The sequence below is a fragment of the Ambystoma mexicanum genome, chromosome 5p (assembly GCF_040938575.1).
Source record: "Ambystoma mexicanum isolate Mex_15411 chromosome 5p, UKY_AmexF1_1, whole genome shotgun sequence".
Taxonomy (NCBI): Eukaryota; Metazoa; Chordata; class Amphibia; order Caudata; family Ambystomatidae; genus Ambystoma; species Ambystoma mexicanum.
This window is the reverse complement of record NC_090930.1, coordinates 761125944-761153283: the sequence shown is the minus strand read 5'-3', so window position 1 is coordinate 761153283 and position 27340 is coordinate 761125944. Positions and strand designations below refer to the sequence as shown.

Genomic DNA, 27340 nt, shown 5'->3' with positions numbered 1-27340 from the left:
CACCCTGAAAGAGCGTAAACTCTACTAAGATGGAAATTCAACTGCGGGGTAGGCTGGGAGGGGCATAAGGAATAAATATGTGGGAGGAACATCCAGCCAAAAGAACGTTAGTACGGGTAAGTAACTTGTTCTTCAAATGGAATGTGCCTCCCACGTATTTCTCATCTTATGATAGACTCCCAGAGCAGTGTTGGTATTTCTGGAGGAGGGTGTCAGAATTTTCAATTTCAAATTAGAATTTAGGTGTTCCTATAAGCGTGTATGCTGTATGTACAGAATGTAACACTGCCCTCCCTAAACCACGTTCCCGGCCTGAGGAAGAGTCTAGACTATAGCGCTTGGTGAATGTGTGGACTGAGGACCATGTGGCAGCCGCACAAACCTCCTGCATTGGGACTCCACTCTGTAAGGCAGAGGAAGTAGCCATGCCCTTGGTTGAATGTGCTCTGAGACCCCCAGGAGGATCTTTTCCAGCTAACCTCTAGCATTCAGAGATTGCAATGATGATCCGCCTAGATAAGGTTTGTTTTGAAACGACCATACCCAACTTATGACCTGTATATCCAATAAAAGGTTGATTGTTCTGCCTTAATTTTGACATTCTGGAAATATAGAAGCTAAGTGCACGTTTGGGTCAAGCCTGTATAGCTTCTTCTCTTCCTTTCCAGGATGAGGTGGGAGATAGAAAGAAGGTAGAATTTTATTTTTTTAGTTAAATTAATCTGAAACCCAATTTCTGGTAGAAAGGTAGGTTTAACCTTAAGGACCATCCTATCTTTAAACAAGCCTGAGTAAGCAGGCTTGCAGGACAGGGCTTGCAGTTCACTCACCCTATGGGCTGATGAAAGGGCCTCTAAAAGAATGGTCGTTAAAGTCAACAATATTAATGGACAGGAGTGGATAGGACTGAATGGAGCACACATTAGGAATTTTAGAACTAGGTTGAGATCCCAAACCGGGTCTTGAAAAGGGACCGGTGGAAAGAAATTTGTCAATACTTTCAAGAATTGTATAACCAGTGGAATCTTGAAGATACCTCTTCAGGAGTGCTTAAAAATAGATTGCGCTGCCAGATGCCCTTTAAGTGTACCAACCTGGAGCCCCAAATTAGCCAGGTCTAACCAGAACGAGAACGCCATAGGTGTAGTGCATGTAAAAGGTTACACATTCTAATCCCTGCACCAGCTGCAGAACTTGCTCGAACTGCAGCGGTACAAGAACTTTGTTGCTGGCCTTCTGGCCAAAACCAAAATCTCCATAACGTCATCCGGGAGGTCACAATCCTTACATCTCAACCTCTCAGAAACCATGCAAGAAGGTTGAGTGTCTTCACCTCTGAATGGCAAACATGACCCTCCTCTCGCGAGAGCAGGTCCTCTCTTTGTGGCAGGTTGTTAAGACGGATTTCTGAACTCTGACCTGGTGGGCTGAGGTACAGAAGGCCAGCCTAGTTTCTTGGAGCAGGGTAACCTTCTGGACAAGCCAGACTAATCAAGGTAGCTTGGCAGCGGTCAAGACTAGATCTCAGGAGGGGTGAGGGTGACTGAAAGACGTCAATGAGCACACAGAGTAAGGAACACAGCTCCCAGTAGGGTGTATATACATCAAAAATATAAATACATGTATTCCAATGTCTTTGCAATTCAACACACAGTAGGAAAACCACAGCATTACTATTAAACCAATACAATCCTAACTATACATATATATACAAGACCAATGGGGTCTAAAGGATGAATGCACCAAATGGGTCCACAACCTAAACGGGGAAGGAAGCAGGCAGTGCAAATAGTCTTTAGTCCCTTCGGCATCAAACACAATCCTAACTGAAAGGCAGTCCAATCCCTAAGAAGAGTGGAGCCTATTGCTCAAATGTACTTGAAATGCTGGTGCACGCGGTAATGCAGATGGGCGCAAAAGGGTCTGTAGCAGCTCAGGCAGGTAGGTAGGTGAGGTGATGCAGAATAAGTTCCCACTATTCGTGGAGGGTCTCCCCGACAGGGCAGAGCAGGTTCCAGATTTCAGGAATAGTTTGCACTAGCAGTGGAAAAGAGAGGGGCCCTCAGGGGCCACTCGTGCGTAAAAATTGATGGATGCGCTAGGGGACACTGGTAAGGGTTGCAATCACTCACCGACCCCCGGTGCACTCCGGACCAAACTTCGGCAGTCGAGTCCACTTCGGTTGCAGGTTCAAATGCAGAAATCTCGCGGCTCTGCCGCTTTCAGCAACAAAGATACAGCGTTGATTCCCAAACGGGACAGTGGCGATTTCACTGCTCCTGGTGGGTGGATGGATCAGGCCTGTTCCGCTGTAGCAGGCTTCAGGGCACAGAGGACCACAGCTGCAATGAACTTGCAATGTTCGTCACCACAGCTGGGCGACACGGTAACCACGTATACTCCGGTTCAGGCGTACTCACTTTACTCCAGACCTGGGAACGCCAAGTGAACGAAATTCAGTGAGAGTGCCGTGAACGCAGACCTTGCGGTGTACCAAGTTTCAAGGGCCTCCTCGAAACGGCGGCAGTATCAGGGCAAAACTCCTGCGCAAGCTGGTCAGCCCACTGGATAGTTGGTCCCACTATTCCAATGGGTCGAAGAGTCTTCGCAGATCTTCTAGGACGACCAGATGCCGAGGTGTCCCACGGGACGACAGCGGGCTCAGGATACCAAATCTTCCAGCAGGTCACCAGCGTGCCTCGACTATGCTTCTTCGTTTCAGGATACTTGGATCCTATCTCTCGTTCTCGGTGTTTGGAGCCTTCTCTTATCCAAAATCTCCTTCGTACCAAAACAAAGGACCCAATGGGAGATCTGCTCAAATACAAACATACCATACATGGACCAATCATGGACCACGTTGGTCCCAGGCATTCACAGCACACCAGAATCTCTGGCACCCAGGATGTGTATTGGAACTAGACAGTCCAGCCCACATCCTGGGGCGCACACACAAGGCATGCAAAAGCCTGCAAAAGCTCGGCACTCCGCAGGAAAAGGAATGCCCAAATAAGAACTGACCCAGGTCGGCTCAACCTGGTGAAGGGGAAAGATGGCCAAAGGACAGGACAAATAACCTTGTGGCAATGCCATTTTGGAGCCAGGCCACCGTGCCAAACGCGGTAATCGTGGTTTACCTGGCATGAAAGGGTTAAAAATACACAAAAAGATAAGCTGCCACCAGCACTGTCCAAGGCACATCTACACTTCTCCTAAAAAATCCCTTGAGAGTAACTAGGGCCTTTAGAAATGATAGGAAGACCCAAGTGCACTGTAAGATACTTTGTGCACTTGCAACATGTTGCAGAAAAGTTGCAACATTGACGGGGACTAAGGGAAACAAACTCTCCTAGTACTGACTGTCTTTAAGGGCATGTCAGTTCCCCCATAAAAAGTAAGCGAAAAGCCCAGGGGAGTGCAGCAGAAGGCTGTGCTCCTCAGGCAAAGTCAGACTATGGTGTTTAAACAAAGCAAAAAGTTGGGGATGGAGACCGGCCACCAGGGGGCATGCGGATGATCACGCTCTCTGTGTAAGCTCTGCCTCCACGGTCCGCGAAGTGGACTGAGCCCCCACTTCTGGACACTCCCCGTGGAGAGTAAGTGAGCCACTGCTGTATATGAGTGTCCCCCCTCCCCCAGCAGAAGAAAACCTTGGCGAAAATCGGCAAAGAATTCCTCATAAAATCACTGTCTACATGTGGCGGCATTCCAAGCTCCAGCCGAACGAAAGCGATACTGGCGTTGGCGCACGTGAAGCCCTGGAGCCAGCCAAGCCGAGAAACTATCCTGCAACACTGCGTAGGTCTCGGCCACGCAAGTCACCCTGTGCAATCCTCGAACGAAGAGAGGACCGAAAAGGAGATTTCGCCAAGCGGAGAGACAGGAGAAGTGTGCGAGTCTAGGCACTGTGATAGCAAGCTCTCCGGAACCCCTGGATCTCACATCGCTCTAACGACCACTCCGGAGGCACTGAAACAGTAAAGGCCTCAGACCAATCTAACACTAAACACCCTAGAGGAATATAAGGCCGCTGTGAACAACGAGTGGGAGCCCCTATCAGTGTTAACTCTGCATATATAACTCATTACGAAACGCTTCACAATACACACTACACGGGCACAAGAAATAAGGGAAACAGAGCCGGGACCACATCATGGGGTGAACCATATGAACATACACACCCCAACAGATTACACTGTCCCAGGCACACGTAGAACCCCGTGTAACAGCACCAAAGGGGAAAAAAGAGCCCAGAAAGACTGTGGACCCATAACCACTGTGACCTAACAACGCCATACCGACTCTGCAATCAAAGCTGAGACCGACACTTGAGTGGCCGCCGGTCACACACAGTGATCCCCGCCCCGGACAGCTGCGCGGCAGAGTTAGGGAGGAGACCCTGGCTCAACAAAGTGAGGTGGGCCCGCCCTTCCCACCTCACTCTGAAAACCACAGAGTGTTGCAACATCCCGGTCTTGGAAAATTAATTGCGAACTCAATAAAGGCATCACCACAACACAATCATGGAATCAGTCTGAAGGCATCCTCCCTCAACTCAGCGGAAGCAAGAACCCATGGTTAGACGCTCCTTTGAAGGTTTAGTTTATAATGCGCACCAGACCCAGGGGCATCAGGGCGCAGAAGATAAGGTTATGATCAGCTTGGTTACAGGGTACATGGGTACATGAAATGCAGGACGAAATATACAGTAACACATCTATATAAACAGTGTAGATTACATGATCACATAACATTACAGTGAAACTACGTAGGTACCTTGAGTGCAGGACGAAATATACAATAGCACAACAGTAAATAAGGTTAAGTTGGTTAAGTTTAAGTTTATTTTCAGCTGATGGGGAGAGTCTCCAAGCAGTATCAAGCTTTCTTTTAAGTAGTCTAAGATTTTTTAAGTGTGGGGTGAACCGAAAGTTAAGGTGTTTTTTAGGTTTGCCATTCCTTGGTGCTGAGATCAACCCAGTACACAACACAAGCAATAAGAAACAAGAGAAGTTCGCAGGAGTCCAGCACCACACCCTACACCCTCAAACCACTCCAAACCCTAAGAGCAGCACACAACGCACCTAAAACAGAATGCAGGGACAAACCGAGGACACACCTGCCCCACGATTGGGACACCGCCGCACACATCTCCACAGAACCACTAAGAGAAAGATAACGCCCCAATCCCAGGAGACGGACGCTTTCACACAAAGACAACACCGATCACAGACTACCCTGCACGCGGCCACCGAACGCCTTTAGCAGCACTAATCAATCACACCCACTATCAAGTACCTGTGTACTGAGGTATGAGAGAACTGCACAAAGACCCTTTGTCCCGCTCCTCGGCCGCAGTGACCAAAGGGAGAGTAACAACCTCAATTACTGCACTCAATCCCATGCACCATTAAGAAGGTGCACCCCCCATTCTGAGGGGGTGAGCGCACGTCTCATCCCACGCGAAGGGAAGTCAATTGGTCAAGCCCTGAAGTGCTTGTGCATGCAGGGAATACCACCACCCTCCCAAGCACACTGAATCCTGTGCACATGAACATCAAAGAAAAGCTTGCACCCTTTAATTTCTTCTTGCAGCAAACACAGCGTCCCCCCTCACAGCGCCGTAATGGCATCCCCTGGACCAGAAGCTGCAGCCACCAAAGCCGACGTTGCCAATATACTATCTGAAATGAAGAGCATGAGAGCGGATATCAGTGGGAAGATAGACAAAATAACCCATAGGATCTACAAAATGGAGGAGAGGTTGGAGGAAGTGGAACACAATCAGGCCTCCCTGTCCGCACTTAAAACACAAATGAACGTCAGGATCGCGGAAACAGAACAGAGAGGAAGAGTTTCACCTGAAAGTCGATTATCGAGAACCGCAAGTGGCACAATAATATACGCGTATTCGGCGTTCCCGAAAGAGGGGGAAACTGACCTGGAGTTAAAGAGAACACTACACGCACTGATTAAAATACTCTTTGAGGACGACTCAATAGACTAGCCAAAACTCGACCGCATTCATTGTGCAGGCGGATCAGCTGGAGGCCCAAGAACGATACTGGCCAGATTCCACAACTACACAGACAAGGCTCGAGTTCTCGACAAGGCGGGGTACGCAGATCCCCTTGGAAGGAGCAAATGTAACTATCTACCAAGACTTCTCTTCTCTTACCCTGGCCATGAGGAGGAAATGCCTCCCACTCACCAAATTCTTAAAAGACAAGGCAGTAAGATATCAGTGGGGATATCCTTTCTCACTGACTTTTGAATGTGAAGGGAACACTATTAAACTGAAAACTGAAAAGGACATGGCCGGGTGCATAGCAGACATGGTCGGAGGGCAGGAGGGAGGATCGGCTCTCGACGATGGAAGAAACAGAGACGGAGAGTGGAGGATCAAAGGAACTAGACGAAGGAAGATCCCGGGCACACGCAAGTTCAGGAGGATGAATGCGTCCTCTAACATGGAACACTGAACTATTGGTATCAAATCAGCGAAGTTGCCGGAAAGTCGAACCGAGAGGGAAATTCACGGGCTTATTCCGGATAAAGTACTCCATCCTCGAGTTCAGACACAACTAACCAATGGGCAAGACTGACAAGACTGATAGAAAGTAAGATTTCAAAGGGGAAATCAAGTGCGAACGGCGGGGAGGGATAGCATGATTTTCACTAGAAATGTTTCATACTTGGGGGTTGGGGGAGGGGGGAGGAACCATGGGGGGCAACACTTATAATAGACGTGTTAAGTTTAAGGACCAAAAGAGGTAAGATCTTCACTGGTGGTCCGAAACTGATCGGGTCAAGACAACCCAGATGGATCGGACGCAACAAATGGACATAGGGGAGGAGGTGGGGGGGGGGGAGAAGGGGAAAAGAAAAACTGTTCCGAATATATTGTTCGGAATATGTTGATGCATGCAGTCTCAGAATGCTGATATTGAATTATAACACGTGGGGACCAACGATTAGACACCTAAAAAGTAATAATGTCGCAGAGAACTGATCCTATAGCTAGAGGTCTTGATTCCTCAGAACTGGCACTCTAAATGTCAAGGGACTTAATTCTCCCACTAAAAGGTTGTTAGTCTCCCGAGAATTCAAAAGGGCCAACCTCGACATACTCTTCCTACAAGAGACTAGATTTATACGTGGGGAGGAACGTAAGGTTCTCTATGCCAAGTCGGGCTTGAATACCGGGGCTCAGGTCTCCTACGGAAGGCGGGAGTGGGTATCCTGATCAGAAAGGGGCTCAAATTCGAGGTTAGAAAGACTTGGTCAGATGTGGGAGGTAGAGCAATCGTATTGGTAAGCAGACTGCACAACACCAGCAATCACTCTAGTCTCCCTCTACGCACCCAACACGGGACAGTCCCGCTTCCTCCAGCATATGGTTCCGAAGGTGATGCTCGAGGCCGAAGGGGAAGTTATTCTTGGAGGTGATTTTAATATGTGGGCACACCCTACACTTGATAGACAAGCTGGCAATCCACAAGCAAATGAACCTGCCCGATGGTGGCCTTACCGAAGTGAACAAAATGATGGGCGTATACAGACTACATGACAATTGGTGTCACACACACACACACACACACACACAACACCCCCACCAGGCGGGATACACATTTTACTCAGCCCCGCACTCCACATATACAAGAATAGACTACACATATCTCACCCCTGGCTTAATTGACGCAATGTCCACATCAGAGTTTTCCCTGATCTCTTGGTCGGACCACGATATGGTCACTGTCACCCTTAGTCTTATAGCACTCCCACATAAAACCTCGAAATGGCGCTGTAACAAATCACTCTGGAAAGACCCCATATTCCGCGAACAATTAGCGAAAGAAATCACGGAGTACTTCGAACTGAATAACACTGAGGAAGTGTAAAATAATACGGTGTGGGAGGCAGGGAATGCGACATGGAGGGGCATACTGATGAGGGAGGGGGCTGCTCAGAAAAGGACGCTGATGGAAAATAAATTTAGCAACAAGATTACACAGTTAGACCTCCTGGCTCAGTCCACCGTTGAGAGGATAGCAGAGGCAGTCCAGAAAAGGGAAGAACTTTGCCGGCTGGAGGAAGGGCTAGTCGTTCGCAAACTCCAATTTCTAAAACAAAAACATTGTGAGAAAAAAAGAGATAAAGCCGATGGACTACTGGCTGCCAGATTAGGAGGGCAACGGGCTGAGAGATGGGTCACTGCCATAGAAAGTGTAAACAATTCCCAGACAACAGAACCCAACAGTATTCCTGAGGCCTTTGCTGACTTTTTACAAGAATCTATATACATCTTAAACCACACAGGGAGAGGGAGAAATGAATCAATACATGAGAGATCACAATGACAAAGCAATCCTGGGACAAAGCAGATACACTAGAATCACCCATAACCCCAGACGAAGTGGAAGACGCCAATAAAAGACTACAGATGGGAAAGGCACCAGGAAACGATGGTTATTCCGCTGGGTTTTATAAAACCTTCCTGGGACCCTTCCTCTCCTTCATGGTCGAATTATTTAATCATGTTCTCCAGACAGGATTGGCCCCCGAATCATTCTCGGAGGAACTAATCTCAGTAATTCCCAAAGAAGGTAAGGACCCTAAACAGTGCGCATCATACCGCCCCCCCTCTCTCTCTCCTTAACATCGATGTGGAAATGTACACACGAGTGCTGGAAGCCAGACATGAAACCCATATACCTTCTCTAATCCACCCAGACCAGGTCGGGTTCATCCTTGGTCGACAAGGTGCCGACTCTACCCGTAAAACTCTCCACCTAATACATGAAGCCAAAAAAATGGCCAACACCCCCTCACTACTATCTACCGACGCTGAGAAGGCGTTCGATAAGAGTTGAATGGTCCAATGGCCCATGCTTGGATGAAGACGCCCCTTTCGACAGATGTTTACTTGAAGAGGAGTGACCACTCTTACCGACCTCCACAGGAACAGGCCGAGACTTTTTAGCCAGAGGCTCAGCTGCTGCTGACCGGCGATGATCCGCCGCTTGAACTGGCCTCTCCGATGCCAAGCTACGCACCGACCCCACCTCCGAGCCAACACACCAACCGCTGATTGTGGTCCTAAAGCGTCTTTTGTGAAAACCCCTTACAGATCTCACAAGACTCGGCCGAATGATGGGGGTAGAGGCAATAGTGGCAGTCCATATGCCCATCCCCTTCATACACCTTCCTCAGCACGCAGGTCGCACAGTGTCGGAACAACGATTTTCCTGAAGACATTTCACCAATCGCACCAACACGTGCAGAAATCACAACGAGCATGCTGTGATCCCAACACTTTGGAGACGGTTGAAATCTGAAGGGAAGCCGCAAGGGCGGGGCTATTTATTCCCTGCGTCCTATTGGTGGTGACTAAAGCACCCAAAACGGACGTTGATAGGACACTGAAGTGTCAAAGTTTTCCATAGGAAAACGCTAAGTAAAAATTACCGAGGTTCCCAGCCTGACAGGGAATATTCACAGCATGTGAATCCATGAAAGATCCAATGCTGGCGAAATGGGGCCTCACGTTGGCGGACTCTTAGTATATGAATTATGAAGGGGTGCATATAAATTTTGGAACAGCCATGTTTTAAATGGTCTACTCATGCACCATAAATCGCACAGTGGACTGGAGACATTGTGAGGGGCCTTTTCAGATAATTGCGTTTTGTCTTTTTAGGGATTATCCCAGGACCCTTTTGAATGCACATTTGGCAAGGAGCTTTACTTTGTCCATATTAAGACCTTGCAATTGGCTTTTGTGATGTCTTTGAGATATGATTCATTAAGGATTAACAGATATTTCTCAGTATTTTTTTGCTAAGTGCCAGCTATAACCTGTTCTAGTCATTACCTCTGATAATTTGTAAATGTGTATAATTTAATAAAAATGATTTTGATTAATGGATTCTTGCCAATGGGGCAATCAAAGAATAATGTGCATGGAATGGAGGGCATTCACTTACATATTTTTCTTTTTCTTTTGTGTTTGTGTGCTTCGTGATTTTCTCTTTTGATTTATGTTGAAACCCTACTATTCCAACCCTCACCCCCAAACTAATTCTCTGGTGTTTATTTTCAAAAGGTTACATTTATATTTATTTTCATTTCAAATTTGATTAGAACATGGACATGATTTATTTGCCCGAATTGTTTTGTTTTGAAAAAAGGCTCTTGAGCGGCCGAAACCTGAGGGCACATCATTTATAAAAATTGTGTGTTTAAAAAAAAATCTATTTACTTTTATAAACCATTTGAAATCAAAATTGGATCTTGTGTGTGGCGCAGTCAATGTGTGGGGAACTACCTTTTTTTCTTCAATAACCAAGGAGGCAGGGGTACTGGGGCCTCCACCGATCACCACACCGACGCGACACATCCCAATGGACTAAAAATAGGGTCGCCAACAGAAGAAGTTGCGCCCTGAACCAACCCCAAAAACACAATCAAATTAATAGAAAGGTTCACTGCCACCAGCCATTAAATTTACGTTTGTCCTTGTAACAAACGTTACATTTAAAATATGAACAAGGATAGTCGCCATCTCCGAAGCACTCCACATAAGGTGGGGGGGTGTTGGTCCCACTTAATATTAAAAAGGGATCCAAAGATACTTTCTACCCTTGGGAACAGTAGTTCTCACAAGGTTAGCCAGAGAAAGTTAAAAGGGGAGCCCCTAGGGTAACCCAGAAAAAATAGGCACGTATTGCCAAAAAGTTGTCAAAGATACATGATACTATGGAGAGTCTTAAAAATGACACCCATAAAAAGAGTAAAGGATTCTATGAGTGTGGAAAAAGATTCCCACTCAGAGGTATAAGGAAAAATAATCCACCAGTAAAAGCAAAAAGGTCTGGGGTTGACACAGGTCAGGAAGATTTATCATTGCTATGAAAATCTCACCTAACACAAATTCTATTAGCCCAGAAGCTGTGCAACTAAACTTGCAGAGTTGCACTGAACTACGTTTTCAAAGAAACAGACTGGGAAAAAATACTGCCTATAAGAAGTGTTTTTGTACCTACAATGAAGGGAGGCAACTACCAGCTCCTGATCTAGAATCAAGATGATGAAAGATAGCCAACCACTCCATCTCCCATTGGACATGCATGGGAGGACAGAGAAGTCACACTTATTCTCTGAAATGCCATGTGCTACAGACTGCATTCTGAAGTTAATATGTTCATGTGTCAACAGATGCAGTCCACTGTTGGATGTTTAGCAAATAACCAACCTTCTACAAACAAGCGTGTATGTGAAGGACTCCATGAACTACGTGACAATGATTCTAATACTGTAGCAAATTTAGAGGACCTTGAGAGTGAAGATGATTTAAGCAAAGAGGATGATCACTATTAGTGACCTATTAAAAGACATATACAAGTATGTGATATTAAGATTAGTAATTCTAACAGTCCAGTGCTAGTATATTATCATATCTTGCGTGTTAAAATAAAGTAACAATTGCTCAAATTTCATATTGATAGGTTTATTTCACATGGAACATCCAATTAAAAGTACAAATGAGAGTTCATACTATAAATATGGACATTTTAGAGATAACATTGATATAAGAGTAAATGTTGTCAGATACAGATTTTAGGCCTGAAAATCTCTTACAAATGAGCAATTAGAATTTAAAATTCATCCAGCAACCGATGGACTATTTCATGAATGTTGTTCTGTTGGTGGCCACCTCAATGACTGACAAATCCTACATGCCATGCGTTATTGTGACATCATGCAAATAATTAATATATTGGTAACAAGACTAGTCCCACCTTTTTCACACCCAAACTGGCAAAAACGTACAAATGCCCCTCCTGCCCCTACCTGTCCCCATTTTTCTAACTGGTGTAACATTCAAAAACAAGGGAATGCCTAACATATGGGTGAATGCCAATGCAGCTTAGACCCTACTGATCTGGAATAACCAGACTCCACACTGTGTCAAATACGGATTCTAAAAGTGGATCCAGGTCACCTTAACATGGCACACTTTCTCACAATCGATTCTCTGTCCCTCCTTCACGTTGCTGCAAATCTTTCACATGTTATCCCACCTAGATTAACCACCCTTTTCAAAGCCTCCTGGCCCTTTCCCAAGGTTTCATACTCACTTTACCGTTGGCTTTCCTCACGATTGCATTCTGCAGGGCCACTGTCTCAGCCCTTGAATGCACACACTATTTGCCCTTCTTTGTGAGGGCTCTCATTCCCCTTTCAACTATATTCTTTATTTCCCCTTCATTTTTTATGGAGACAAGCCATTGATCCCCAGTTTTATTAATCTTGCAAAATGGACAACCTCATGTTCCCTGATTTTTTCACCAACTCCTGTGTTTTTTAGATGCCCACTCTCCCAGTTTCTCTCATCCTACTTGGCATTATGTGCGTCGATGCGAAAAGGCAGCATGCGGTAAAAGGGCCACAACATCTTGACCCTCTATCCTAAGAACATACACATTGTGTACCCAAGACTTTTGTTTATTGGACACCCAAGACATGCAAAGTTGCCCACCATCAGAATTCAAACTGTTTTGAGTAGTTGAGTAGGCAAGGGCCAACAAAATATGAAGCTTCTCCAAAGGGGTATACATGTCTTCCTTTCCTCATTATAATCTTTGGCACTACTCTATTCATATGTGTGATGCTGGAAATGCATTGGAGGGACAGGGCCTCTGTATCCTTGTCCTTTACTGCCTTTTTATCGTGTGTTCTGTCGTGTTTTCCGCGCAGAAGTTCATGTGGGACTCCTGGCGGTGCAGCTCTCTCTCTTTTGGTTTGGTGAACAGACCCATGGGATACCCTTACGGCACCCATGGGTGGGGGGTACAACCCTGTGCCCCTAGTGTATGTTTTGGGCACCTGTGGGTGGCCCGCAGAGCAGGGTATGGACTGGTGGCAGCTCCATGTTGAATTTGACAGGTGAGCTGAGTATCCTCCATTTTGGGATACCCAGGCCCTGCCACTGGAATCAGTTGATTACTGATGGAAAACAAGATGGCCCCTGTGGCCTCTTGCTTTCTATTGCCGGTCACCTTGTTTTCCCAAAGTCCTGGGAAGCCCTGACTCTGTCCCTTCCCCATGACTGGCTGTTGGGTGGAAGTTCGATATATAGTGTTGTTGTGAAGTCCAGTCCAGACTGGCTGGAGCCTTCCCAGTGACTGTATGTTGTGGGTACGCCCTGTGGGTGGGACCTGGGTAAATGGAATGTGTGACCAATATACACTTCTTGTTGTGGCCGTCTGGTTTCTGGTATGAGACACAAAGACTGAGACAGCCCTGCCTCAAACTGTCCTGAATGCAGTGTGTAGTGTTGAATGGCTGGGTACTTGTCCCAATCCACATTCTTTGTTGCGAGTGTCTGAGAGGGAGGAGGATGGCCTGAATGCACTGTGTGCCTGATTGGCTGACTGACTGCATGAATGCCCTTCTGTATGATTGGCTGCTACGTGTGACCCAGCAGTGTGGATGAGAGACAGGATAGTATATCTGGGGACCTCTCCCCACTAGAAATTGTTCAGAAGCTGTGTGAACACTTGAAGAGTAACTGGAACTGCTGATCCTCGACGCCCAGCTGGAAGAAGAAGACTTGCTGTTGCATTTGCTTCGACCTGATCTGAAAGCTGCCGAATTCGTCGAAGACGGATCTGAGAGAGAACCTGGTAAGGCACCCTCTTCCCGTGCTCCGAGGGACCGTCGAGCACCACTAACCTTCGCCGAAGCTCCCTGGAAGTCAGACCCTCGAAAGGCTGCCGACCCGAGACGGGACTGCCGAGGAGAACGAAGCAAAGCACCCGGACTTCGCCGCTGCCGAAGTCCATTGCCGCCGACCAGGGTTCGCAGGTTTGTGTAACCGCTGGAGGCCCGTCGAAGTTGTGTTGCCCAGCAGTGGGGACCACTTGACGCTGTGCCGCCAACAACCGGAGCCGCCCGCTCCTTTTCCTAAGAACATTTGAATCGAAGGACTCCCTTGTTATGTTATGTTAATATATTTGTACCGCGTCAAAGCCCGTAGGCATCCAGACGCCGAGAGCAGAATACTGTAGCAAGAACTACCACAGGATTACTCTAAAAGAAAGAGATAGGTTTTTAGTTGTTTGCGGAAAGTAAGGAGGTCTGAAGTTTTACGCAAGAATGTTGGCAGAGCATTCCATGCTTTAGCTCCTTGGAGGTGGAAGGCTCTACCCGTACATCGGGTGCGTTTCACTCGATGTTGTATAAGAAGATTGGCGTCTGCTGACCTGAGATTTCTTTTCGGCTGGTAAATGCCAATGATATCTTTGAGGTATGCCGGAGCGCTGCCAAAGATACATTTGTGGCATGTGGTCATCAATTTAAATTGGATTCTATTTTTTATCGGGAGCCAGTGTAATTTTTTTCTGGCTATCGATGTGGGTTCGGAGTACTTCATTTTAAAAATGACGCGAATAGCCTTATTTTGGATTTTTTGTAACTCTTGGATGTCTGCATTGCTTGCTCCACCCAAGAGTGCATTGCAATAATCAATGCGAGGCAAAATAACGGCTCTCACAAGTTTCGTGCGATTCTCGACCGAGACTAGAGGAGCGATTTGCCTAAGCACTTTAAGGTAGTAATTGGTACTGATAGTAATAGCTGCGACATGGGCTTGGCAGTCGACTTCGCTATTCATATATGTACCCAAAGTTTTCACTTTCCGAACCGTATTGATAAAACTACCATCGATAGTGAAACCCACGTACTCTTGTCCCAGCTTAGTTTGTGCCTGTCGTGAGCCAAAAATCATAAGCTCTGTCTTCATAGCGTTCAGGCATAACCAATTGGTGGACATCCATTGTTTTATCGATTGGTAGACTATGTTTATTGCGCCTTGATCTAAGTCATAATCTCCAGTGATGTTAAGAACCAGTTGGAAATCATCTGCGTAGTTACAAAAGAAGGTCTGTAAGAGACCTAAGTCGTAGCAGAGAGGGAAGATGTATATATTAAACAGCAATGGAAATAGACAAGCCCCCTGGGGCACGCCACAAGTAATGGTTTGTGGCCCAGAAGAGCTGTCTCCCCAATGTACCCGTGACTGACGACCCTCAAGAAATGCTCTCAACCAAGTGGTAGCATGCTCAGAAAGGCCCCCAACAGACTTCATTCTGTTAAGTAAAATTTTGTGGTCAAGCAAGTCAAAGGCTGCCGATAGGTCTAACAACAAGTCCAGGAGCGCACTTTCAGTGCCGTGGTTGCTTCTAAATCCAGATTGCTTAGGGTGCAAGATGCCAGCCATCTGGACGTGGGCTTGAAGCTGGATAGTAGCTATTTTATCGATAAATTTAAAAAAAAACAGGGTATTTGTGATAGGCCTTAAGTTGGCCGCATCCGTGGGGTCAAGGCCTGCTTTCTTCAGCAGAGGAGAGACTGCTACGTTTTTTATGGTTTTGGGAATTACGCCTGTTCTAAAGGAGGCTTTTGCGAATCTACAAAGAAAAGGAGCAAAAAGCTCCTTATATTCCAGGATGAATTTGGACGGGAGTAGTTCGCCGGGGCAATTGGTGGGGTGCATTGACTTCAGAATATTAAGGATATCAGCCACAGAGGATGCTGTGAAGGAAAAACCCAAAGTGGAACCTGATAAAGCATCTCTGCTAGATGTAAAGCTGAACTGAGTTTGGGGTGATTGTGCAGAAGCATAGTATGTCTCGGTGGGCATAGAGGGCGAGGTCACTGATGTCTCGGATTTAATTTTATCTTGGGCTTTCAAAAGTTTGGCTGCGAAGGCCTTTTGTACCCGTTCGCAGTCATCATTAGTAGGATTTATAGGGAGGCAGCAGGCCTCTGGTTTCTCCCAGGATTTGAAAAGACGAAAAAGTTCCTTCGTCTCATCTCCGGCTGAACTGATTTGGTTATTGTAAAAAGTTTTTTTAGCCTCAACAATTGCTGCCTTATATTGTTTCTCTTTTTGTTTCCAGATCGCCAAATTGATGGAGGATCGGTCTTTTTGCCAGGTGTGCTCGGCTTGTCTTTTAATCGCCTTACGTTCCGCTAGAGAGGGGGAGAACCACTTGTGGCGATTTGGAAGATCTCTAACTAACTTGTCTTTCATGGGAGCGGATTTGTCAAGCATTTTAGTGATCTCTTGGTTATAATTATTTATAAGTGTTTCCGGATCATCAAAGTCCGTGGTTTTATTGATTAGAGTCTGCATACATTCGGCCAGAATCGGCTGGGAAATGTTTTTAAAGTTTCGGGCTTTCACTTTGTGTGTAGGTACGTGTTTTCTATGTGTTAAAGCGGGAAGTTTCAAAGTGAATGAAATGGTGGAATGATCTGACCAGATACATGGTCTGGTCATCACATCTTTAATCTGAATATTATTAGTGCCAATCCAAAATGTGGCCTTTATTATGGGTAGGTTCCACATTTTGAATAGTAATCTGATTGTTATTTAGCATTTTTTCTAAGGCTAGTGCTTTTTTGTCTTTTTTATCATTTTTCCAGCGATTGAAATCTCCTAACACGACCAAACCAGTGTTGGTGGTCGTCATGGGTGCTAATATGTTGACAATATTGTCCGCAACATCGACCGCTTTGTCCCGCCGGAGAAAGTAGAGGACGAGCAACGTGCAGAGGAGAATCCGCCGGTGGGTTTCCCGCCACCTGAAGGCCACAAAGACTTTGACGACTCGACGCCCTTGTTGGGCCACAGTCCTTCTGAAACTCTTTGCGGTCCTGAACAATCCATCGCTGAGGTGCCCCGCACACCTCATCCTCGCAGGACGTCGCTGACTAGCACCGCCGGGATCGACATCGTGGTCTCGGCACCCTTGAACTTCTCATCAACGCCAAGTTCACCATCTTCGACGCCTCTCAACGATCCGTGGCTCCTGCTTTAAAGGGAGTCACTCAAGAAGGATCCTTTGACGCGTCTTCAAAGAACTCTACTCCACCAGGTACATTGGGGGGGTAAAACATTATAGGAGGAAATGAGACTATTGAACAATATATGGACTGGGCTTGTGCTATACATCTTTATTTTACAGGTTGCCCAGGTTGGGGGGGATCTCCACACAGAACTGTATCTGTAGGGGGCCAGTATTCTGCCTATTGTTTCAACCATCTTGCTTTCCTTCCGATCTCCATTGCTGGTTTCCTCGTTATTGATTTGTGTGACATTTTAACTGTACAGTTGATGCACTTTAATGAGATTCGATAACATTGGTGGTACCACTTTAGAATTGTATATATTTATCATTGTTGATTTAAGAGTACAAAGTGTGTTATTGTGATTGTGTACATACCTTTGAATATTAATTATATAAAGACTTTTCAGTAATTGTAACGCTCACCTGATTCCCGTAGAGGCGCCGGTCTTGACTGGGCTGGACCCCTGTGCACTGTATGTTTGACTCGAAGGGTAAGATGTCTGCAGATAGAAAATATGGGATTAATGAACTGGGTTATTGAATGTCTCTCTTCTTCCCTTTCTCTTCTCCTGTAGAACCCCGAAGGTTAACGCTCTCACCTTAGGTAAGTGAACGCCGTGCTCTCCATCTGCCTCGGGGCAGGGTGCTGTAACCAGTTTCTTCACTGGATAAGGGGAGCAGGCCTCTTGACTTCAGAGTACTGCTGTCCGTCGTTTACTGCACGAACGGTAAGTTTCGAGTAATTCTAATGTCTTTAAAGTCTTTAGTAATGATGTCTCTTGTTTTGCAGGGTTCCGGCGATGGTGGATGACGGGCTGAAGTGAGTTGAAGATGGAGCCCGTGGGATGAATAGAAGCGCCTGGAAGGACGTAAGTAAGCGCTTCACGATGCGCTCTAACTGTCTTTTTATTTTGCAGGTACAAGTTCGGAGCGGCTGCAGGGTGCCGGAATACCCACTGGGTTAGATGTGGAAAGGAGTAATGGCACGTGAGTATTAAAGTTCCCCAATGTCTTTAAACGCACCTTGTTTTGTCTTTCAGATGCGGGATGCAGCGCCGAAGGCCTCCGGAGCGTGCGAAGAGTTGGTAAGCTTTTGTCTTTCAGATGCCGGAATGCAGTGTGAAGACCTCCGGAGCGCACGAAGAGTAGGTAAGCCTTTGTCTTTCAGAATGCAGCGCGAGGCGTTGGTGACAGCCGATGGCCCAGGTAAGTGAAGAGCTGTCACTGAAGACCGCAATCCTAACCTGTTCTTTCTTGTCTTTATAGGTGTTGCTGAAGACTGGATTCAGGATGGTAAGCCTTTTTCCTTAGGCCCAGGATCAGATGCAGAAGACACGATGAGCGTTCTGCTGCAGAGGATGCAGAATAACGCAAAGCAAGATTCATCCATCGGGTGTGGTTTAAATAGCCTCCTGTAGTGCTTAGGTGTCTCCTTCCACAGCCACGCCTAGGTCAGAAAAGAGTTCCTGCTTTCCAGAAGAGTTCCAGTGTTCTGAACCTAGGGAGTGGCTCCTGCCCCACCCAACAGGAAAAGTAGTTCCAAACAGAAGAGGATCAGAGGCTCAACTGGCAGGCAAGTAAGCAGCATGGTCTGCTGCAGGTAAGTCCACCCAAGCATTATGAGCCCGGCGCTTCCAGCGCTGGGACTGGGCATATTTATGAGCCTGGTGCCACTGGCGCCAGGACTGGGTCCAAAAGGTCCCAATTGGGACTGGTTGGCACTCGGAACCTGGGTTATGAATCTGCTTCCAAGGGAGTTGGGAAAACCCTGACCTTTTGGAAGCAGAGATCATGACAGTAATACAGTGTGTGGACATTCCTTTGTGGGGGTTTTGGGACTACACTGTACTTAAGAACCAGCCTGCATCACCTCCTGAGAAGCTAGGCTTTGATTGCTCATCCATTGCTACCCTATAGAGAATCTTGGCTGGGGTCCGCTGTGCCTCTCCTCTATCATATAGAGAGCGGAAGTACAGACACCCCCACCGGTATCTTTACAATATGGACTTTCGATACAGACATTCGAGCGCAAAACTTACAGGGCATCCTTTGAATTAAAAAGCAACCTCGCATTCTCTAAACCTGGCAAACCCCTGATGCTATTTGAATGACACAATACAAATGAGTTTGCCCTAGAGTTTTACTGACCATACAAAACTTCCTTATCCAAGAGCATATCTGTATACTATGAAGTTACCAAACTCACATTTTTACTTTGTTTGAAGTATTCAAACCCAAATTAAGATTGCGTCCTTTGATCTTTTTGCACACAGAGAGATGGACTTGCTACCTAGCAGCCACTTTGTACATTCTGGCCCTTCGCACTGATCTTTTCCGCTGACAAAAGTTGACGACTGCCTTTACAATATACAGTAGGTCATGGGTGCAAGACCATTGAAAAACTAAATTATATTCACTCTCTGGGAAGCAAAGTATTCTGAATAGATAATCTAGCAGCGGAAGACACGAGTAAAGTTGGACAACACTTTGATGCAGTTTTTTGGGAAAAGCATAGCTTTTAGTACTTTCCTGAAATGCAAATGGTTCCTCGGATTATTCCTCTTATGAAGTACCATATTTCAAAGCTGGAACCGATGACTGATCACTTTCTCATTAAAGTAACGTTTTGCAAGTTCAAACACAAAGTAACCCTCTCTGAGGACCGATGATTCATGGCAGGTTTGCAGCGTGTGAGAAACCGGAGGGTATTCTCACTCTTAACCCCCTTGGATCCTCTTCGCAGGTGGCCAGGGAAAAGCCATTGCTTTTGGATCCCAACCCTGGGGGGGGTGGGGGAAGAAGGGAGAGAGGATCACCTGGGTGGAGGATTCTTGAGGACTGGGAGTGGGATGACCTCAGGTGAGACAAGGTATCCATCACCTTTCTCTAATGATGACCAACCTAACCCTCCCCCAACCATTATGGGTTAAAGTCAGCTCCCTGTTGGAGGGTTGCAGGTGTATAAAAACGAGGAGGAAAAAGCAATACATGGAGCAGCTACAGGGAGTCCTGTTTGAGAAGCAGAGAACTGTGTAGGAAGAGAGGCAAGCCGCTGGAGGGAACAACCGTGGAGAGGTCAGAGGTGTACAGAACACAGACACTAAAGACTGCCAGGAGCGGGGACCTGAAACAGCCTGGCGTAGGAGCAAGAGCTCCGTGAAACAGACTGGCAGCTGATCAGGGTGGAAAGGCTGCCCCTTTCCCTTTCAGGTGAAGTGCTTGGTCCCCATTGCCGAGAAGTCGGCCCAGGGGTGTCAAAGTGGCAGAGGTTGGACCCCCAGCATAAGCTGCCGATTGTGTGCTGCGCGCTATGAGGACAGCAACTTGAGAAACAAGAAACCTGGTGCGCGAAGCGTGACTGAAAGAACCATTTATGCTGAAATACCTTGCAACTAGCAGCAGAGTGGTTGCATGCATTAAAGAACGTTTTCGAAGGTCTCCACTCCTAAGCCTTTTTCCATTGTTGAACTTCAAAGAACCAGAAATACTATGTATCATAGTAGTCCGGTTTCTTAAAGTAGAATGGTTTCGAAAATCTGAGCATTGGGAAATTCTCTTAAAGTGAAAGGCACCAATATTTCATAGCAGGCTGAATGAAATCAAGAGCAAAAGCCAAAACAATGCCAGAGATGCAAACGTTATAATTGGGCAGAAAATACTGCATGATGCCTTTGGCAGTGAATGGAATTGTGAAATCACTAGAAATCACTGCATATTACATTTTAGACACTGCTGAACTTTCCAGGTTGCATAAATCACTGAATGTTGATTTCAATAACTATATGAGATCCTGAAAATAACTATTACATTAAGAAAAGAAGTGAACCTGCAGGGGCCAAAAGAAGAATAAAGAAAATAGCCAAGACACCTTTTCCGTTGTGTGTTTTGAACTATGATGGAATACAAATCTAGAGGAAGGGAACCCTGAGACTTCACTGCCTTTTCCTTTGAGTTGTGAACTACGGTGAAATACAAATCCTGGAACAGGGAATCCTGCAACTTCATGACTCTTTCTTTTGTGCTTTAAACTGACAACTTTGAGACTTTTTGTGGAACTGTTTTATATTTGTGGAAGAGGGCTGAAAGAAAGCTGCGAGCTGGAAGAAGCTCATAACCTTTTGTTGAACACTGTTTTGTTTGACTGTTACATTCCTACATATTGGTTTTTTGTAGTTGTGAGGGCAAAGAAAGGTTTTCGACACAGACTTAAGCTGAACTCTGACTCAGACTTTCTTTAGTTTCATTCAGGTAGGGAAATCCCACCTTAGCATAGGGCATGTCAGGCGTTCAACCATCCTGACATTTCAGTTAATAAATATTCTTTTGTTCAACTTGATATCTCTTGTCTGTGTCGCACTTCATGATGCCTTCACAAGCCACAAAGCCAAAAAGAGCCACTGATAATACCTGTACTATGTCATTGAGTTATTGATGACATTTAGCTACTGATGATATGGAGCCATTGATTATACTTGTCAATGAGAATAAACAGGTTTTACTGAGCCACTAATGTGCATTATTCCGAGTCACTGTTGAAGGCTGTGTCCTGTGATACTAAGGATACGTTTGTGGCACTAAGGCGAAATAGTCTTTAGTACATGGATAACAAGTCTAAGTTCTATGGAAATTGGTAAAAAGAACTTCCAACATAAGGTGCAAAAAGACATTTAAAAATTGTGCATTCACTTAATAAACTGTCACATTTGTGAAATAATCCCACAGGCACTTTCATGCTATTTGTAGAGCACTTTAATGTAAAAGCAGGTGCACATTGAGCTTCATTCAGCATTTCTACCATAATTTTGGAAATGAACCCAACCAGCAGTGCTTTAAAAAAAAAAAAAAAAGGGCATCAATCTATGAAGGTAACTTACCAAACTAACAAAATAACAGCCTTTGTGCACAGTATAAAAAAAGGAATTGGAAAAACACTAGGGTGATACTGAAATGCCTCGTGTGGTGGTGTAACTAACAATGCATGCTTGAATTTCACATACTATGACAAACGCTTTTAAGTTGTTTCAGTCTCTAGAGTCCAGTGGGAATAGGAGCGCTCAAATTACGGCGTCTCGGTTTCCTCGAGGCAGCAGCAGCGGTGTAACGATATACTGAGAAACAGGCAAGTTTTCTCAACTAAAAATTCCCACAATGGGTGCCCCGCTCAGATGAATTCAGATATATAGTCCACACTTTAATCACCCAAACCAAGGTGGACTAGGTATATCCTAATCAGCCACCTTTGCTTGGACTTCCCAAACGGCTGCAAAAAATCTAAAATGTAGCAATGGGGGATCACTAGTTAGGCCAAGATAACTCCATGATTGTAAATTATATTCCTAAACAGTTTGTGACTAGTGAGTTTTGGTTCTTTCAATCTTTCATGCCAATTATTGATTGTACCCTCTTCTCCAGAATAACAATGCAGCCAATATCCAAAGACACGAACGCCACATATGTGCACATTCTGTATAATTACAATTACAAAGGAGCTTTCTTTCACCATGCATTTAACTCTGCAACTCCCAATTAACTTACCAGACGCAACAACAATTCTGTTTCCAAGTTTCACAGGATGACTGAACCAGAACACAACACATTCATAGGCAAACACCTTTTAGAGTCAACAGCTTCCTCGGTTATGCTACTGTCTCCTAGATATATCTCTGCTAAGAAAGCTGCAATTGCATACACACCAGCAAACAAAGTACTCGAGGATTATCAATAAATAAAATATAGAAATAAAAATACATAAGTGAGTTTATTTCAGCCAGTGTGTAGGTTTACGTAAGGCAACTGATAGTCTTCAAGGTGGCAAAAAGCACATAAATAGCAGGTCTCAAAAAGCAATTGTTATGAAATACTATATCCTACTGTGTTTTGACCAGACAGTATACAATTTTAAAGGGCAGAACATGAGAATTTTACAGTAAATAATTTGCTTTTAAAACTTGGCGGCAATGATCTACCATACTTACAAACACAGTTCTTGGGGCTGGTGTTGGGCCACTTGATGCCGCACTACTGACGGGCGTACCCCCACTTTCTGGGCCACTCTGATATGCTGGCAAAGGAATAGCTGGCGCACTTGGTAGCCGTGCAATGCTTTGTTGCAAGTCTCTTTTAGACAGAAAAAAAGGAAGTCAGATATAATGTACATAAAACAGTTCTACACTGATGAAAATTGACTGAGGTGCCACAAAGGCTTTGCAGTACCACCATCATTACAACTACATGGCCCTCATCCCGACAGAGTAACAACTTAAACTGTTCCTTCCAACTCCCAACAGAGAAAATCCTGTTTCAGCCAACCCAATTACCACACAATCAGTATTCTAGCACAATCATCATATTAAAACATGGACCTGCAGCAACAACCATGCAGGGTGAAAAAAGGAGTTTTTCGGGGCATTTTCATAGATGCCACAATTAACATGTAAGTTGTTTCAGAGATTTGACAGATGCAAGTACATAGAGAAAGTACATAGAGAGTGGATGTGAGAATGGTGACAAGCAAAAATAACACGCGTTTCATTATTAGTTAGAGAAAGCGGCCTGCTATCAAGATTTGAGATTTCCTAGACCATGCACGTTTGGTAGATCACTATTACCAGCACCCCGATGGACTTGTTGGAGCCTCATTACTGCACACATTGAACCTTGTTTGTTATACGTTTGAAGGAAATGTCCCTTTCATCATAGTGCTTCAGGGTGAAGCCGGCTGGTGAGGTTTCGACTGTAGCGAGGAGAGCTTGTGAATATTTAAAGCCAAGCTGTTGGGACGTATTTTCTTTTTGCACCTTTCCCTACATAGAATTCTACGGGACACACTTTATGCTGATCTTGAACCGTATCCTGACTTTTTTGGAGATAAGTAAAGCCTTCTGCTTTCCTTTCCAGTTTTGCTCATGCTTATGGGCAAACTGACTTGTCCCCAATACTGACAGTAAGGAACAAGTTACTTACCTGTAACTGTTGTTCTCCAGCATGGGTCTGGCATGGATTCACATGCTCATGAATATTCCCCGTCGTCAGGCTGGGAATCCCCGGTAAAGAAAAAATCAGTATCAGTTTCGTTTCGGATCTGTCTTTCTTAGTAGTAACCAATCACTGGTCTCTGGGTCATACTATCCCCAGCCAATGACTGCCCTCGCCCTAAGCCCCGCCCCTGGCAGCCATCCTCAGATTTGGTAGCATGTAAAGTGGCAGTATGACCAAGTGAAGAGCCGCAGAGGGGAAGGAGGGAGGGTTCGCATGTGAATCCATGACAGACCCATGCTGGAGAACAACAGTTAGAGGTAAGTAACTTGTTCCTTCTCCAGCATAGGGTCTGGCATGGATTCACATGCTCATGAATTTAAGAATACAAAGCAGTACACACATGCACAACCACAGGAGCAGGCAAGGCTAAACATTAAGCATTACATTAAACTCAACATTAAGCATCTCTTAACTCCTCACCAGGCTCACCTTAAGCGAGCAGGTTGCGCAGCGCTGCCTGGCAGACTCCGGACTCCTCCCTGGAATCCCGGTCGAGGCAGTAGAATCTCGTGAAGGGGTGCGTTAACCTCCACATAGCACCCCTGCAGATGTCCAGCAGGGGCACACCAGACAAGAACGCCGTGGTAGCAGCAATCGCTCTGGTCAAATGGGCTCTCGGACAGCCGGGCAACAGTCGGTTTGCCAACCGATGACAGTGCATGATGCAGCCGGAGAGCCATCTGGAAATGGAAGCCTTCAAGAGAGCCTTCCCTTGTTTCACAGGTCCAAAGTTCACAAACAGCTGTGATGTCTTCCGAAAACTCTTCGTTCGGTCCACGTAGAACTTCAACGCTCTAGCTACATCCAGCGAGTGCAAAGTCCTCTCGGCCGGCGACGAAGGTGATGGGGAAAAAGACTGGTAACACCAAGGGCTCGTTGAGATGGAAATCCGACGGCACCTTGGGCATGAAGGAGGGGTGCGTCCTCAGCACTACCCTCGTCTTGTGGAAAGTCAAGTATGGAGGCTTGCAGGATAGGGCCTGAATCTCTTCCACGCGTCGTGCAGAGGTGATGGCCACAAGGAACGCTGTCTTCCACGACAGGAACTTCAACGCAACCGAATGCAAGGGCTAGAATGGCAGGCCCATGAGCCTTGTCAGCACCACGTTGAGCTCCCACGCCAGGGATGGAGCCTTCACCGGCGGGAACGATCGAAACAGCCCTTTCATAAACTTCTTCACCAGGCGATTAGACCACAGGGACGACCGTCCTGCAGTTCTGGTGTATCGGGAAATCGCTGCCAGATGTATCTTGATGGAAGCATGAGCTAGTCCAGCTTTGGCCATCGACATTAAGTATGGTAGCACTTGAGGGGCTGTAATCCGTAGAGGGTTAATCTTCTGTGCACGGCACCAGACAGAGAACCTCTTCCACTTGTGTCTGTAGCACTTGAGAGTTGAGGACGCCCTGGCCTTTGCAAGAACCTCTCTGCAGTCAGCCGGGATATCGTACCCTCCAAACTCTAGTGCTGCAGGAGCCAGGCTTGCAAGTTCAGCGACTCCAGGTCGTGATGAAGAATGGCGCCTCCTTCTCTGGAGAGAAGATCTGCGTCCGTCGATAGTTTGACTGGTGGGGATGCTGACAAGTCCAGAAGGTCCGGGAACCATATCTGTCTAAGCCACCTCGGTGCAACAAGGATCATCCTGCACCAGGACCTCTTGAGTTGGTTGATGAGCCTGAGCAGCACCGGCAACAGAGGGAACAGGCCGTCCCAGGGGAACGAGAAAGCATCGCCCATGCTCCTCGGATGGGGAAACCTGCTGGCGAACCTCTGGCAGTTGGAGTTCGTCGCTGTCGCGAACAGGTTAATTTGGGGCTTGCCCCATCACGAGATGAGTTGATCCACTTGATCCTGGCGTAGTTCCCACTCGTGGCACAAGGGCAGCTCCCTGCTGAGTGAGTCGGCAATGCTGTTTATCCCTGCTAGATGAAAAGGTACCAGAAACATCCCCTGGACAACGGCTCAGTGCCACTGATCCTGGGCTTCCTTGGACAGGGCTGGGGATCTGGTTCCTCCCTGCTTCCGGATGTAGAACATTGTGGTGGTGGTGTCGGTGAAGATCCTCACCACTTTGCCCTTGAGGGATGGGAGGAATGACTTGAAGGCCCAGAACACTGCCCGGAGCTCCAGGATGTTGATGTGGAGCGGCCTCTCCTCGGGGAGCCACAGGCCTCTCGCGTGAAGATCTCCGGTGTGTGCTCCCCACCACTCCAGGGAGGCATCCGTCGTCACCTGATATGCTGGGGTCTGAAAGTCCGTGCGCCTGCCGCCAGATGCCCCACCATCGAATTGCTTGGCGGAATACTTCGTTGAGCGAGATCTTGTTCTCGAAGCTGCCCGTCGCTTGCATCCAATGGGAGTCGAGGAACTCCTGAAGAGGGCGCATACGAAGCCTGCACAGGTGCACCAGATAGATGCAAGAGGACATCATCCCGAGAAAGGACTTGATGAACCTCACTCTGGCCACGTCCGTGGCCACCAGACGCTGCACCTTGCCCAGGATGGCCTGTGTTCTTTCCTCCGACGGCGAGGCCAATCGTGCCACTGTATCGAGCTTGGCTCCCAGAAACAGCGTGACCTGCGACGGAACCAGGTGGGATTTGGGGAAGTTGATGGAGAATCCCAGGTCCGTGAGTAGCCGGACGTTCTTTGCTGTGTGTTCGACGGCAAGTTCCCTTGTCCCTGCTCGGATGAGCCAGTCGTCCAGGTAGGGGTAGACGTGGATCCCCTGCAGGCGCATCCGTGCCACAACTGGTGCCAGGCACTTGATCAACACCCCGGGTGCCGACTTCAATCCGAACGGGAGGGCCTTGAACTGGTAGTGCCGCCCTTGGACTACGAACCTGAGAAACTTTCGGTGTCCTTTTAGGATGGGGATGTGAAAGTACGCATCCTCCAAATCCAACAACGATAGGAAGTTGCCTTCCTCCAGCTGGCCCAGCACGTGCTGGAGGGTGACCATCCGGAACTTCTGTGCCTTGATGTATTTGTTTAGCCGGCGCAAGTCCAGGATGGGACGCCAACCTCCATTCTTCTTCCTGACGAGGAAGTATCTTGAGTATACTCCAGAGCCCAAGAGCCTCTTTGGGATGAGCTTGATGACTCCTTTCTTGAGCATCGCCCTTACCTCTAACAGCAGTTGAGGGACGTGGTTTTCCTTCCTGGCCACTGGAGGAATTCGAGGGCACTTCTTTAGAAATTCCAGAGTGTGCCTGTGGGCCAGGGCATCCAGCAACCAACGGTCAGTGGAGATGGACTCCCACACGAGGACGAACTTCACAAGCTGGCCTCCCACCGGGGTGCTTCGGTGGACGCCCGATGCAACGGCCGGTTCAGTCTTGCTTGGAAGCAGCATTGCCTCCTTTGCCACCCTGGCGACGAC

At 46.7% G+C, this 27340-nt stretch overlaps 1 protein-coding gene across 2 annotated transcripts in view; it reads right to left on the bottom strand.

Annotated features, from left to right (window-relative positions):
• Nucleotides 1-27340, bottom strand: part of PDCD6IP (programmed cell death 6 interacting protein) — a 1152781-nt gene that overhangs the window by 93993 nt on the left and 1031448 nt on the right. For both annotated transcript variants that reach the window (XM_069613187.1, XM_069613188.1), the window contains exon 16: nt 22895-23036. In XM_069613187.1, the coding sequence (XP_069469288.1) occupies nt 22895-23036 (142 nt within the window). The remainder of the gene's footprint in view (nt 1-22894; nt 23037-27340) is intronic.